The sequence below is a fragment of the Pyrus communis genome, chromosome 13, assembly GCF_041283825.1.
Source record: "Pyrus communis isolate YQ-2024b chromosome 13, ASM4128382v1, whole genome shotgun sequence".
In the NCBI taxonomy this organism is placed as follows: domain Eukaryota; kingdom Viridiplantae; phylum Streptophyta; class Magnoliopsida; order Rosales; family Rosaceae; genus Pyrus; species Pyrus communis.
Genome location: NC_142577.1, coordinates 17152520 through 17166432, shown reverse-complemented (window position 1 = coordinate 17166432; position 13913 = coordinate 17152520). Strand labels below are relative to the sequence as shown.

Genomic DNA, 13913 nt, shown 5'->3' with positions numbered 1-13913 from the left:
CCCTAGGCTTTTACAATTTGGTTTTCAAAATTATTTCCTTTTGTTTTCTTTACTTTGTCAAGTTATTTATTTGTTTTAATTTAAAATTCGTTTTTAATATTCTAGGTCATAAAATCAACCTTTTCCAATCTTTGTTTTTAAATAATCAATTAAGATTTGGTATTTACATAAATTATTCATTCAATCCTTGCGGAAAATGACATTGCTTGAGCCGTTTATACTACAACTACCTTGTTCTCTTGCAAGTATTTTTAAGTGTTTTTATCCCTATTTTTGCAGGTGGTAAAAATCCCTATCAATTACCATACTCTTGAGAATATTCATGTGGTAAGTCTCACTTCCTGTGACATCCCACATCGCCCAAGGGAATGATCCTTGTATGTATATTCTCATCCCTATCTAGCACGAGACCTTTTGGGAGCTCACTGGCTTCGGGTTCCGTAGGAACTCCGAAGTTAAGCGAGAAGGGGGCTATAGCAATCCCATGATGGGTGACCCACTGGGAAGTTGCTCGTGAGTTCTCAAAAACAAAACCGTGAGGGAATGGTAAGCCCAAAGCGAACAATATCGTGCTACGGTGGTGGAGCGGGCCCGGGAAGTGGTCCGCCTCGGGCCAGGATGTGACCACGACTAGGGTTAGGCTCTGATACCAAATTGTCACATCATGGCCCGGGGCGGATCACTTCCCGGGCCCATTCCACCACCATAGCACGATATTGCCCGCTTTGGGTCCCAACACACCACGCTTCTGTTGCGCAACTTTGATTGGTGTGTCGACGAGGACGTCGGGCCCTTGAGGGGGGTGGATTGTGACATCCCACATCGCCCAGGGGAATGATCCTTATATGTATTCCTATCCCTACCTAGCACGAGGCCTTTTGGCAGCTCACTGGCTTCGGGTTCCATCGGAACTCCGAAGTTAAGCGAGTAGCACGCGAGAGCATTCCCAGGATGGGTGACCCATCAAGAAGTTCTCGTGTGAGTTCCCAGAAACAAAACTGTAAGGGTGTGCTGGGGCCCAAATCGGACAATATCGTGCTACGGTGGTGGAGCGGGCCCGGGAAGTGATCCGCCCCGGGCCGGGATGTGACACTTCCCCTATTAATGTATTGGAAAGTTCAAGGTATCACTTACCTTGCAGGCAAAATCGAGGAAAACCACCTATACTCACCGGGTGAAAGAAAAGGGTCCAAATATATCACTACCAACTATTTGTCATCACATAAATTGTCATAACCAAGTAAAGCTTTCCTACAACAAAGATTGTGTTTCAAGCTCATTAAAAGAAGCAATAACTGATGCTAGGTGGACTAAAGCAATGGAAGAAGAGATGAGTAGGGCCGGTCCTGAGAATTTGGGGGCCTTAGGCGAGTTTTCGAAATGGGGCCCTAAAATTATCTGATTTCCGGTTCTTTGTACATTGATATGTATAAAAAAGAATTCGCTAAATACATAAAAATTCTATTTCCACATCCAATATCATTAAAAATTAATATAAAAAAAAGATAAATACACAAACATTACTTAAACATTACACGACTCATGTTTTTAGACACAAATGTACTAAATGTTTGTAGTCAAGAGTCTAAGCTTGAGAGTGAAGAACGATAAAACTTGATGATCAAGGGAGTAAAGAACAATAAAACTTGATTGATAAGTATAATAAATTCAGCAACACCAATTGTTTCTCTTGTGCTTTTTTCGTAAAATCAACATCATACTAACAATCGAATACTAAAACAATCCATTGAATAAAAAATTATTGAAAAGCAAAATATAAATTCAAAGTTTTGATTATCTTAAAGTACAATCTTGAAGATCATGTGATAGTTGGTTTAAAAATTCGATAGAAATGGAGAGATTGGGAAGTTGAAAGAAAAAAGATTGCAAAGGGACTTAAGTTTTATAACTTTATATGCATTTGGTCAGATGGATTGACAGTAAATTTGAAAAACAAGAAAAATGTAATGACTTAAAAAGGCATCTCCATGTTTTGAACTCAACACTCCAAAGAAAAAGAAAATCGAACATTTCCACTGCGCCAACAAATGAATTATGATATTTCTGACTTTTTTTGTATTTATATGTTATTTACATGATATAAAAAAATTTTGGGGCCCCTTTGAAGTGGGAGCCCTAGGCGGGTGCCTACTTAGGCTACCCTCAAGGCCAGCCCTGGAGATGAGTGCACTTCAAAAGAACCAAACGTGGGATCTAGTTTTATTACCTAGAGGAAAAAAAATAAAGAGTAAGGTGCAAGTAGGTGTATACAATCATGTACAAATACATGATTGGTCGCCAAGAATTATACTCAAACCTATGACATTGACTATACAGAGACATTTACTGTAGTAACAAAGATCAATACAGTAAGTGTATTGCTTTCGTTGGCCGCAAATCCAGATTGGCCTTACAACAATTTGATGTGAAGAACATCTTCCTACATGTGAATCTTAAACAGGAATTGTATGTGGATATTCCACCGGGGTATATCACTCTCACAATCATGAGTAGTATGTAAATTGAACAAGGCCTTATATAGTCTAAAGCAATCATGTCAGGCGTGGTTTGGGAGATTTCGAATGGCCATGAGAAAATATGAGTTCAAGCAGAGCAACTTCGACTATGCACTTTTTGTAAAACATTGGATGGGTAAGTTAACAGCTCTCATTGTCTATGTGGATGATATGATTGTCAGTGGGGATGATAAGGAAGAAATCTTGAAATTGAAGGACTACTTGGCAACCAAGTTCGAAATGAAAGATCTTGGTGGGCTTAAGTATATTTTTTTTTTGGTATATAAGTGGCTCGATCGAAACAAGGCAAATTTCTATCTCCAAGGAAATATGTTCTGGATTTATTGACGGAAACAAGGATGCTCAATTTTAAACTTGTTGATATCCTCCTGTCATCCAAAACCATCATCTTGCCATGTATCCTGATCAAACTCCAACAAAAAAAAAAAAACCGTTATTAAAGGTTGGTTGGATGATTGATCTACTTATCCCATACCAGACCAGACATCGCTTATGCAGTAAGTGTTGTCAGTTGGTGTATGCACTCTCCAATTAAGATCCACATGAATGTTGTTAAGAGAATTCTTCGTTACTTGAAGTTGGCACCCGGTAAAGGCATTATGTTTTCTAAGAATATACACTTAAATGTGGATGGTTATACTAATGCAGATTGTGCAGGAAACATCATTGATAGGCAATCTACTTTAGGATACTTTATGTTTGTGGGAGGCAATTTAGTGACCTGGTGTAGTAAGAAGCAAAAAGTTCTGACTTTGTTAAGTGCATAAACGGAATGCAAAGGTATGGCAAAAGGAGTGTGTGAGTTACTATGGCTCCGACGATTACTTACAGACCTTAGGTCTCCACCAATGTCTGCATCAAATTTATTTTGTGATAACAAAGCTGCCATTGATATTTTTCCTAATCCAATTCAACATGATCAAACCAAACATCTTGAAGTTGATAGACATTTTACTAAGGAGAAGTTAGACGTGAATTTTATTCAATTTCCATTTGTGAAGTCCGAGGATCAACTGGCAGACATTTTAACAAAAGCAATTACTCACCCAACAAGTTGGGCATAGGTGACATTTATGCATCAACTTGAGGGGGAGTGTTGGCGCAAGTTGAAGATTCTCCTACAAAAATGGCTTAAGCCATCTTTCACAAAAGTTGTTAAAGCAATTTGAGGGGGAGTGTTAATTAGGTTCATTGAACAATTAAGCTCATTAAGTCTTATACATAGGTCCATTGACTATTCTATGTTATGTTCATTGTATGAAGAGTAAATGATGTGTAATTGTATTTAATCCATGCATTTGTATTTCCTATATATTTGTACATTTGAGGATGAATGAAATTAAGAAAGAATTAAACACAAAATTAGCAGTATTAATGTAGGATGTTCCAATTTTAGAAAATTGTAAACCTTGTCCACCATTGACACCATTGATGTTGTATGTGCCTATCTACTCCTAAGCATTGGAGAGTTAGCCAGGATCGTTTGTTATATGTGCATTTTGCTCTGGAGTCTAGGAGCCAGCTTGCGGGTGCAATGGTTGCTTGGGTTACACGGTCAGATTGGCTGCAAGGACAATGAGACCTGTATTGGGAACTCGTCCTTCATAGGATAAGTTCATGCGATTGTAACAAGCGTTCGCAAAGTGACCATTAAGAAAGGAGCAAACATTTGTCATGGCAAAAGAATTCTCTATGGAGATCGATGAGAACTTTTAATCATGTCAACAATAAAAGTTTGGAATGTTCAACGTGGGGGCTGCAGGTACTATATATAGATATTCTGACTCCCAATCAGGTTGCTTTATCCTTCGGTTTCGTAACCAAGTTTTTCTTTCTCACTCGCACTTTTCTATAGAAGTTTCTCACCCTATCCCTGACATTATTCTCCGATGCCCCCAGTTTCCATCGCCGCGACCATCTGGTTCACCGGTACGACAACGAATCGTGTTCGGTCTGGAGCACGATGCACGTACTCTAGTGAAAGATACTCTTGGTACGGTACTCATTATATTCTTGAGAAAATTAGAATTAGATGTCTCATTTTAGACTTTTGTAGACTAAACATTTATGTTTTTTGAGTTTTTGATTAAGCTTTTGAAACATTTGATTAAGATACTCAGACTTGAACTATTTCAGATTAATTGAAATTAATTTACATTTAAATATCTGCTATATATTTTAGATAATTTCAATTATATTTAAGTTTAAAATTTAAACTATGCAAATCTAAATGTACACCCAGGTCAAATGGAAACATACCAATATTAAATGAAAACGTACCAACGTCAAACGAAAACGTACCAACCCCGAATTAAAACATACCCAATTATAAACTATATTAAAATGAATATTCATCTTTTTGGAATGTTTAAAAATATGTTTGATTCATGCACAATGTTCTAGATAGTCTTGTTGTTTGATAGATAAGTATGTGGAACAACTTTTAGTTGATCAGAGATAAATCCTTATTATTGTAGATAATGCTAAATAATAACGATAAATCATATAATTTTGAATTAACAGAAAGGCTATTGTCCAATTAATGACTCTTTCTATATAAAAAAAAAATTATTAACTAAAGTAATTTTACATTGTTCACGACTCTTTCTATAAAAAAAAAAATTAATTAAAGTAATTCCTTGTTATTAGGACAAAAAATAATAAAACTTATGTTTTGAAGACAAACATATCAAAAATTCAAATAGACCAATAAGCTAAATAGACCAAAAATTCAAATGTACCATTATAATCAAACATACCAAACATACCGATATAACCAAAATTGTAGAAAAAATGTTTAGTCTATAACATTTAAAAATGAAACATCTATATCACAACGTCCCTATATTCTTTGACTTGGCTCATCTTCCGTACAAATTATGGAGGTCCGAAGTCTAATGAAAACTCGGTCAAAGGATTGCAGCTTTTCTTAGGTGCTGAGCTATGCATGAACGCAAGCAAATCCCAAACGCTTTTTGCTAGAAATAATTCTTCAAGTGGGGCCACCTTTAAATCCGAAGATTTCGTGGCTTAAACTTTGTGGACTAATTAGAGGATTACTTTTCCCCACCTCGTGGGGTTCATTTTATTGGTTTTTGTTAGATTAGTTAAAATTTCAAGATTCATGTCTTAGATTAATCAAACAAAACTAATCTAACGATAACTAACAAGGTGTTGAGCATCACTTCTACTTTTAGAGGGTGAGCTAAAAAATGCACTCATTAATTAAGGGAGGAATTCACTAAATGCGTTATATAAATACTCTTACGGTCTTAACTACTTAAATTTTCATAAATCATCTTAACTACTTAAATTTTCCTAAAACAAACAACAAAAATTTACTTAAGCTACAAGTCCCCTTCGATAAAAAAAATAAAGAAGAATAATATTTGGCTACTTAAAGATGAGTAGGAACTCCTACTCAAAACTCTTAGTATTTTAATCACAGAGCTTTGTGCTTATGATCAAAACCGTTCATATTATGAATCGCAATGTAAAGATCATATCTGCAAAAAATAAATTAAAACTAAGGTTGTTTAGACAATTTATTGAAGCAAATACATAGACGGTTCGTAATGATTTTACTAATACTATTTATTTATTTTAAAAATGTTTGATGACTAAACGATCTTAGTTTTAAGTGATTTTTTGCAAAGACGATTTTTATAGGATGATTTGTAATATGAACGGTTCTGATTATAAACATAAAGTTTTATAAATTGACAACGAATAATTTTGAGTAAAAATTTCTACTCATATTTAAATAGTCAAGTATTGTTTAAAAAAAAAAAAATTAAAAAAAAAAAAAAAAGAGATTGTCCTCACCTCTTTTGATTGATTAAATTGAACACTGACTTGAGTAGGATATCCTTTTAGCTATCGCTATATTTTATTTTCTATCATTTCTTCCTACCCGTTTCGAGATGCATGTGCAAAGTTATCAAATAAGAATTGAGCTGTGCGTTCCGTATCAATGAGTGATACCTACCATTTCTGTAAAACTGCGTCAAGTGAATCAATTTTTTATTTTACCTGCTCCGGAAAAGTATTTTTCTTGCGGTCCAAGCAAAAGTGGTTTTAACCAGCTGGTGCATGGAATCTCGTGGTCCCACAAATCTCCGCACAAAATTGCCTAGTAAACTATATATGTTAAAGATTTTTTTTGTTCCAGAAAACTCTCATGCATTCGGTCTCTTCAGGAGCATAAAAGAATGCTTTTAGGAACAATAAATGTTAGGTTAATATAATGATATTATTTCCACTAAGATGAAAGATTGAATTAGATTATACAAGGGAATTGTCATAATAATTTGGTATTAAACTTGTGCGAGAGCTATATATCTTAAAAATTTTTTTTAGAAAAGTCTCATGCATTCTCTGTATCTTGTGGAGCATAAAAGAATGATTTCAGAAACAATATACGAGATTAATATAAAAATATTATTTACATTAAAACGAAGGATTGAATTAAGTTACACAAGGGGATTGTCTTAATAATATGGTATTGAAATTGCGCGAGAGCTAAACCTACCTTTCTACTCATAAGTGAAAAGAAATATCAGTAAAACATTGTACTAAATGACATGAACAATATATGTGAATATTGGATAAAAAGGGATGAACCCAAGAAAAACTACAAGCTAACAAATCCTGACCTAGAAAGATTATTCCTTATCATCATATTTTGAGATACTAACAAAACCATTCTGACGCCACAAAGTTTATGTAGGCTCAACACAAATTAAGCTCTGCCATGTCCAAACCAAACATGCCAAAAAATGAAGATGTTTTCCAGGAGATGATGGAGTCTTGGGCACCACTCATATCACCACTTGTTCTTTCAGGAGACTAATCTGATACTTGGGACTCAAAATTGCATGCAGCCTGCAGGAAGCTTCATGCTTGCGAATACAATTTTGACTTGAACTGATGTGTACCGCCAACCGCTCCATTTGTTTTTAGAGAGTATGATTCGAGTAGGAATTCTATAAGGAGCTCTTAAGATATCTTTTCTAGTCTTTTTAGTCAAAATTTGCTTTACATTACTTAATGATAAATATTGTAGCGAATTCTTAGACGTCAACTACTATTATCAACATATGACAAGTACCTTGAAACAAAAAGGAAAAAAAATATCACATGACAACAAGTTAAAGGAATCACTAATTAATTTATGTAGTTAAAGAGTTTTACCATTAATTAACCATATAAGGTCGATTTTTTATTACGTTTTGTACAGGAACTTCACATGTTTAAATTATTTTACTTTATTGCTAGAACCGTTTAAAAACAAAGGTTAGGTACTAGCATATGAGTATACACAAAGTGTGTGAGAATTTTATTTTATTTTATTTTTTTTTTTTTTTTGAGGCTTTGAAAAAAAATAAAAAAATTTGGTTATGAGAAATTACATTTCTGCCCTATATTTCTTATTCATGTTCTATTTTATTTAGAGCGTCAAACTGGTAATTTCATAAGCTTTTGGTTGACAATGAATGTTTTATTCATTAGTAAAGATAATTAAAGTAACCAGTCGTCCTCATTCCTATATTAATCACACAAGTCAGCCACAAAACGCATACTAATTACAATATCCAGAAAATGAAACAAACTTTTAAAATTTTCTTATAATTTTATTAAATTATTTAGTAGACAGTGTTATTGGTCCTTTAAAAGGAGTTGGAGGGTGTTGCTTGTTATCATGCTTGAGTGCTGCAACACAAATAATTGCCACATAAGAAGCTATGGAGAATCCAAAGTTCCCTCTCCATCTTTGCCATGTCCACAAGCTTTCAAACTTCATCAACCGAACACATATCCTCGTCCACTCAATCGCTCTAGCCTTCTTGTTTTACTATAGAGCCTCTTTCTTCTTCCAACACCCCAATACCAAAGCCACAACCCTACCATGGCTTCTTGTCTTTGCCTCGGAAATCCTCCTTGCCTTCGAATGGCTCCTCAGCCAATCATTTCGCTGGCGGACTGTTTCGCGAACCGTGTTCCCAGAGAGGCTGCCGGAGAATGACAAACTTCCGGCAATTGACGTGTTAATTTGCACCGCGGATCCGGAGAAGGAGCCAACCGTGATGGTTATGAACACGGTGTTATCAGCCATGGCAATGGACTATCCACCGGAGAAGCTTCATGTGTATCTATCTGATGACGGCTATGATGCCGTGACTTTGAATGGGATGAGAGAGGCTTGGAGGTTTGCAAAGTGGTGGCTTCCGTTTTGTAGGAGGTATGGGATCAAGTGTACGGCTCCGGAGGCTTATTTCTCTGCAGGAGGAGGAGGTGATGGCTATGAGGATGGTGATTCCGGGGGTAGTGAGTTCGTACAAGAGAAAGAGCATATTAAGGTTAATTATAACAAAAATGTTATTCTTACCATCTGTTTTTACCATCAATTGTACCATATATCTAATAGAGATGAGACTCACATGTGTTGGTGGGTCCTATCTTTATTAGAGAGATGATACAAATAGATGGTAAATATAACATTACTTTGGAGAAGATACTGAAAATGGTAAGAATGATAAAAAGCATGAAATGAGTGCATGATGATTTTTTTTTCGCAATTAATATTACGATATTTCTCAGTAACAAAGCTGATGGTAAAGATTTGATTGCAGGAGGCATACGAGGGGTTTAAGAAAAGAGTAACAGAAAATGCTAGGATTGAGGACGCCAGGAGCAACATGTGTCGAGATCACTCTGCAGTCATTGAGGTATTGTTATTTTGTACCCTGCATATCACTTTGTTTGTTGATTAGTACTTTAGTTTGACAAATTATTTAGACCTATAAAATAAATTACCAATGAGCTTTCAAGCTTGGTGGTAAAAAAGAACTTATCAGGGTTTACTGCCACTATGGCATTCCGGTCTATGCAATGTCATGTGTAAATTTCTCTTTACATGACATTAAATATAGAAAAAATTAGTATCTGATCCCTAATTACTAATCTTTATTGACTGAAACCTTATTAGTTTTCATAATTGATTTAGAATAAAAATTAATAATTGATCCCTAGTTATTAATGTTTATTGACTGAAACCTTATTACATGTCAGTTACATAATTTTTTAAAATAAAAATTAATAATTGATTTAGAATTTTAATACTCACACCTTTATTAAGCTCCTAACTACAAAACATTTCCAAAATAAAAAAAATAAAAAAATAGAATAAGATTGTACCCATTAGCTTTTTTAAAAAATGTTTTCAATTTTTTAATCTTATATGTACTCATTCATGTAATTTTTTCAAATTTTTAATCTTAAAATGTACTCATTCTTAAATATACCAATTTGTTATATGTAAAATGTACCCCTTTTTTTTATATATAAAATTTATTCAATTTTTTTATAATCTATTTTTAACTTACATGGGCACATTCTTTTTTCTTTGATTTGAGAATGTATCCATATCAAGTTTAATCGAAGAAATTTACTAATGTTATTAAGTCCAATATCTTTTTTCAATTTTTTTTTTTTTTTTGTGATTTGAAGAATGTACCCATGTTTTGGTACAAAAATTTTTTGGTTAATTTTGATGAAAGTACCCATGCTTAAATACACACACACACACACACACACACACACAATAGTATAATTTATATTTTAATATTTTTAATCACACAAATTATGGTTTTTAATTTAAAATCTCATTAATATAAACAACTATAAATTTCAATTTTTAATTTAAAAAATATAGTAACATATATAGAAATAAATTATCACATTAATTTCAGGAATTTCGATAAAAAATTGAAAACTAACAAAGTTTCAGTCAAAGAATATTCATAGGTAGACACCACATCCAAAGTTTCCCTTACATATATTATTGGATCGGGTCGCTCTCCTTGGTTGACACATCCTTCTGCCCATTGATGTTCTAATTTGTGACAGTCAAATTATTATCTCATAACATATTAACATGTAATTAGAACGTTGATAGAGTAAGCCTTGCCTCACAACTCACATGCCTACTTTCCCATTTATTTCCCAATTTGCCAATATATCCAACAAATAGGAAAAAAGTGGTCTCCACACCATTTATACCATTAAATTTTTCACCATCAGCCCGGCTTGCTATAAGAATCCAAACAAAACAAAAAAAAAAAAAAAAAAAAAAAAAAAAAAAAAAAAGAAAGAAAAAAAAAATAAAGAAAACTTTTGCAAGGAAAGACAAATCTCTAATTATATAATACAAAATAATCCTAGAATCATATCTTGAATTTTGGCAGGTAATACAAGAAACGTCCAGTGAAGGTGATGATGCAATTCAAACAAATGAAGCAAAAAATATGCCTCTCCTTGTTTATGTTTCTCGCGAGAAAAGACCCTCTCATCCCCACCATTTCAAGGCTGGAGCGCTCAATGTTCTTGTATGTATGCATCTCTCTCTATCTTTTTTTGTAATTCGATTATAAGTTATATTCTTTCCATTACCATTATGTAAGCTGTCAATTGATTGTTGTGTGTTAAAAAATAATAAATCGTTTAATCAATGATTCAGATTAACAATCTAATTAAATAATACTTATATGCTACATGATTTGACAAGCGAACATTGACATTGTTTTGATCAGCTACGTGTGTCGGGAGTTATAAGCAATTCACCTTACATATTAGGGTTAGATTGTGACATGTACTGCAATGATGCAAGTTCGGCTCGGCAAGCAATGTGCTTCCATCTTGACCCTAAGATATCACCCTCTCTAGCATTTGTTCAATTCCCTCATAAATTTCACAATATCAGTACCAACGATATTTATGACAGTCAATTGAGATCAATATTTACGGTACGTAATAACTCAAGGACAAACTTTACATTAATTAATTGATAAGTAAATGTATTATTTACATCATAGAGTAACCTTTGACTAGTTGGTCTTGATCACTTGTATATACATTGTTGCGATGGCAAGGTTATGGTGGGCTTGGAAGGCCCTGTGTGTGTGGTACTGGCTACTACATCAAGAGGGTGTCGTTACGTGGAAGTTCCATTAGTGAAGGTAAGTATATAAATTGTCTTAATTAAAACACCTTAACTAGGTTTAATATATAATAAGCATATCATATATATCAAATTTATGAACTTGTCAATTACATATATATACTTTTTAATTGACCAAATTTTCTGCAATACCTGTTGGATGATGTATCGATCGACTATAGATATATGTGTTAATTAATTCGTGGACATTTTTCTCTGTTGTATATCATAATATGCTTTCAGATGGGGATGCAATGAAACTTAGACAATGTTTTGGTCCATCCAATCAGTTCGTCAAATCCCTCCGCCAAATCAACAGGCCTGACCATATGTTCATCGAGAGAAATAATGCACAGCTAAATGAAAGCCCACTACTAGCCTCTTGTGCCTATGAAGATGGCACCAAATGGGGTGAAGAGGCAAGTACAATTAAACCATTGGAATCTTACATTTCACCCCAAAATTGAAAGATAAATTTATTAAAATAATTATGGTAAGCTTAGTCAATTGTGAGCAGTTGATACTTGTCGGTCGTGCAATGTATTAACAGATCATAATAACCCTGCGTAGGAGGTGACTGAACCTAGCATTCCTCTAATGCTAATGGTGATATCTTACTCTTATTTGTGGCATGCAAGTTTGTTTCTTATACGGTTCAGTGGTGGAAGATTACTTCACAGGGTTTCATTTGCATTGCAAAGGTTGGATTTCAGTGTTTTGTGATCCAAAAAGGCCACAATTCTTGGGTAGTGGCATCACCAAATTGGATGAGCTTTTGGTCCAAGGGACAAGATGGTCTTCTGGCTTAGTTGATGTTGCTATCTCCAAGTTCAGTCCTCTTATATATGGCCCTTTCAAAACCCACACTTTCCTTCAAAGCATGTGTTATGCAGAAATTGCTCTCTTCCCCATTTTCTATTTCTTGACACTCTGGTGCTTTGCTGTCATTCCTCAAGTGTGTCTACTCAATAGCATTCCTTTGTACCCCGAGGTAATTAAATTTTGTTTTCCTCTCATTATAACTATACATAGTTAAATATCTTTAAATATGATTAAGAATTTTCATAGCAACAAGGGAAATGTTCATTTGCATTATTATGAATCTAAACCATTTATTATGGTTGATTATGGACAAAATTTATGGTTCAAAATTCAATTTCATAGTCTGTCGATATGAGTACTTGTATACAAACGTAAGTACATAAGAAAGCATTACCCTTTTTTAGAGTGCTTATAGGTAATTCACATGCCGATCATGTTCTTGTTCTTTGTAGGTTTCAAATAAGTATTTTATCGTATTTTCGTTTGTATTCCTATCATCACTCTCAAAACATTTATACGAGGTGCTCGCAACAGGATTAAAATTTCGACATTGGGTAAATGAGCAGAGAATATGGATGATGAAGTCAATCACATCTCACTTATATGGTAGTGTGGATGCTTTCATGAAGAAACTTGGTATGAGAGAAGCCAGTTTTCTCCCAACAAATAAAGTCGATGACGTTGAACAACTCAAGCTTTACAATATGGGAGTATTTGATTTCCAAACATCACTACAATTTCTTGCTCCAATGGTTGCCCTAGTCATCTTGAACATGGCTTCGTTTGCTGTGGGGTTTGCTAGAGGGATCTTTGTGGGGGAGTTGGACAAGATGTTCATACAAATCTTCATAGCCTTTTATGTCATAGTAATGAACTACCCTATTATTGAAGGAATGCTAATAAGGAAAGACAAAGGAAGCATTCCACTATCTGTTACCCTACTATCTGCCTTATTTTCCCTCACTGTCTATTTTTTGGGTTCTATGATTCATGTAGCAAGGCCATGACCTATATATGTGTATACATTTTTCTGATTCCTAACTGTTTTTATTGTTTCACTCTTTGCTTTTGTTACTTCGTAATCATTGGGATATTGTAAATGTAGGGTGTCCAAAAGATATGCTCTTTTTTTCTCTTGGCTAAGAGTTCTACTTCAGCCCCCAAAGTAATGGGAACGCATGAATAGAGCCATAATTTCGAAGAAAGAAACGCCACTAAATTGTCTTTGACTAGTGATCAGAGCAAATTCACCATAAACTAAGCCCAATAGGTTTTGGCAGCAACATTAATAGGTAAGAACATGTATCTCCATAGTCCAAGTCCACATTAGTTCTGGAGGTCCTTTTTCCAAATCGCCCTTTCATTTAATCAATAATAGAATATGTTTCCAAATCACCCTAATGGTCAAATAAATTTAGAAAAATAATAAACAAACACCTTTTTTAGCTTCTTTTACTCTCATGTTTAATCATATCTCTCTCTTCTAGTTGATTTATTCAATCAAATGACAAAAAATAAAATCAAGATTTTATTTCACCCAATCCTAATTCCCAAAA

At 34.2% G+C, this 13913-nt stretch overlaps 1 protein-coding gene across 1 annotated transcript; it reads left to right on the top strand.

Annotated features, from left to right (window-relative positions):
- Positions 1-8257: 8257 nt before the first annotated feature.
- Positions 8258-13391, top strand: LOC137736621 (quillaic acid 3-O-glycosyltransferase CSL1-like). The gene is made up of 8 exons (XM_088682260.1): positions 8258-8896; positions 9170-9265; positions 10784-10924; positions 11129-11339; positions 11453-11554; positions 11779-11958; positions 12174-12526; positions 12810-13391. The coding sequence occupies exons 1-8, from the start codon at positions 8282-8284 to the stop codon at positions 13362-13364; spliced, it is 2253 nt and encodes a 750-aa protein (XP_088538386.1). The 5' UTR covers positions 8258-8281; the 3' UTR covers positions 13365-13391.
- Positions 13392-13913: the final 522 nt, after the last annotated feature.

Coding starts and splice junctions, on each gene's coding strand:
- LOC137736621 (XM_088682260.1), top strand. CDS start 8,282: ATGGAGAATCCAAAGTTCCCTCTCCATCTTTGCCATGTCCACAAGCTT. Junction 10,925..11,128: donor CTGGAGCGCTCAATGTTCTT/GTATGTATGCAT, acceptor TGTTTTGATCAG/CTACGTGTGTCGGGAGTTAT. Junction 11,340..11,452: donor TCAATTGAGATCAATATTTA/CGGTACGTAATA, acceptor TTGTATATACAT/TGTTGCGATGGCAAGGTTAT.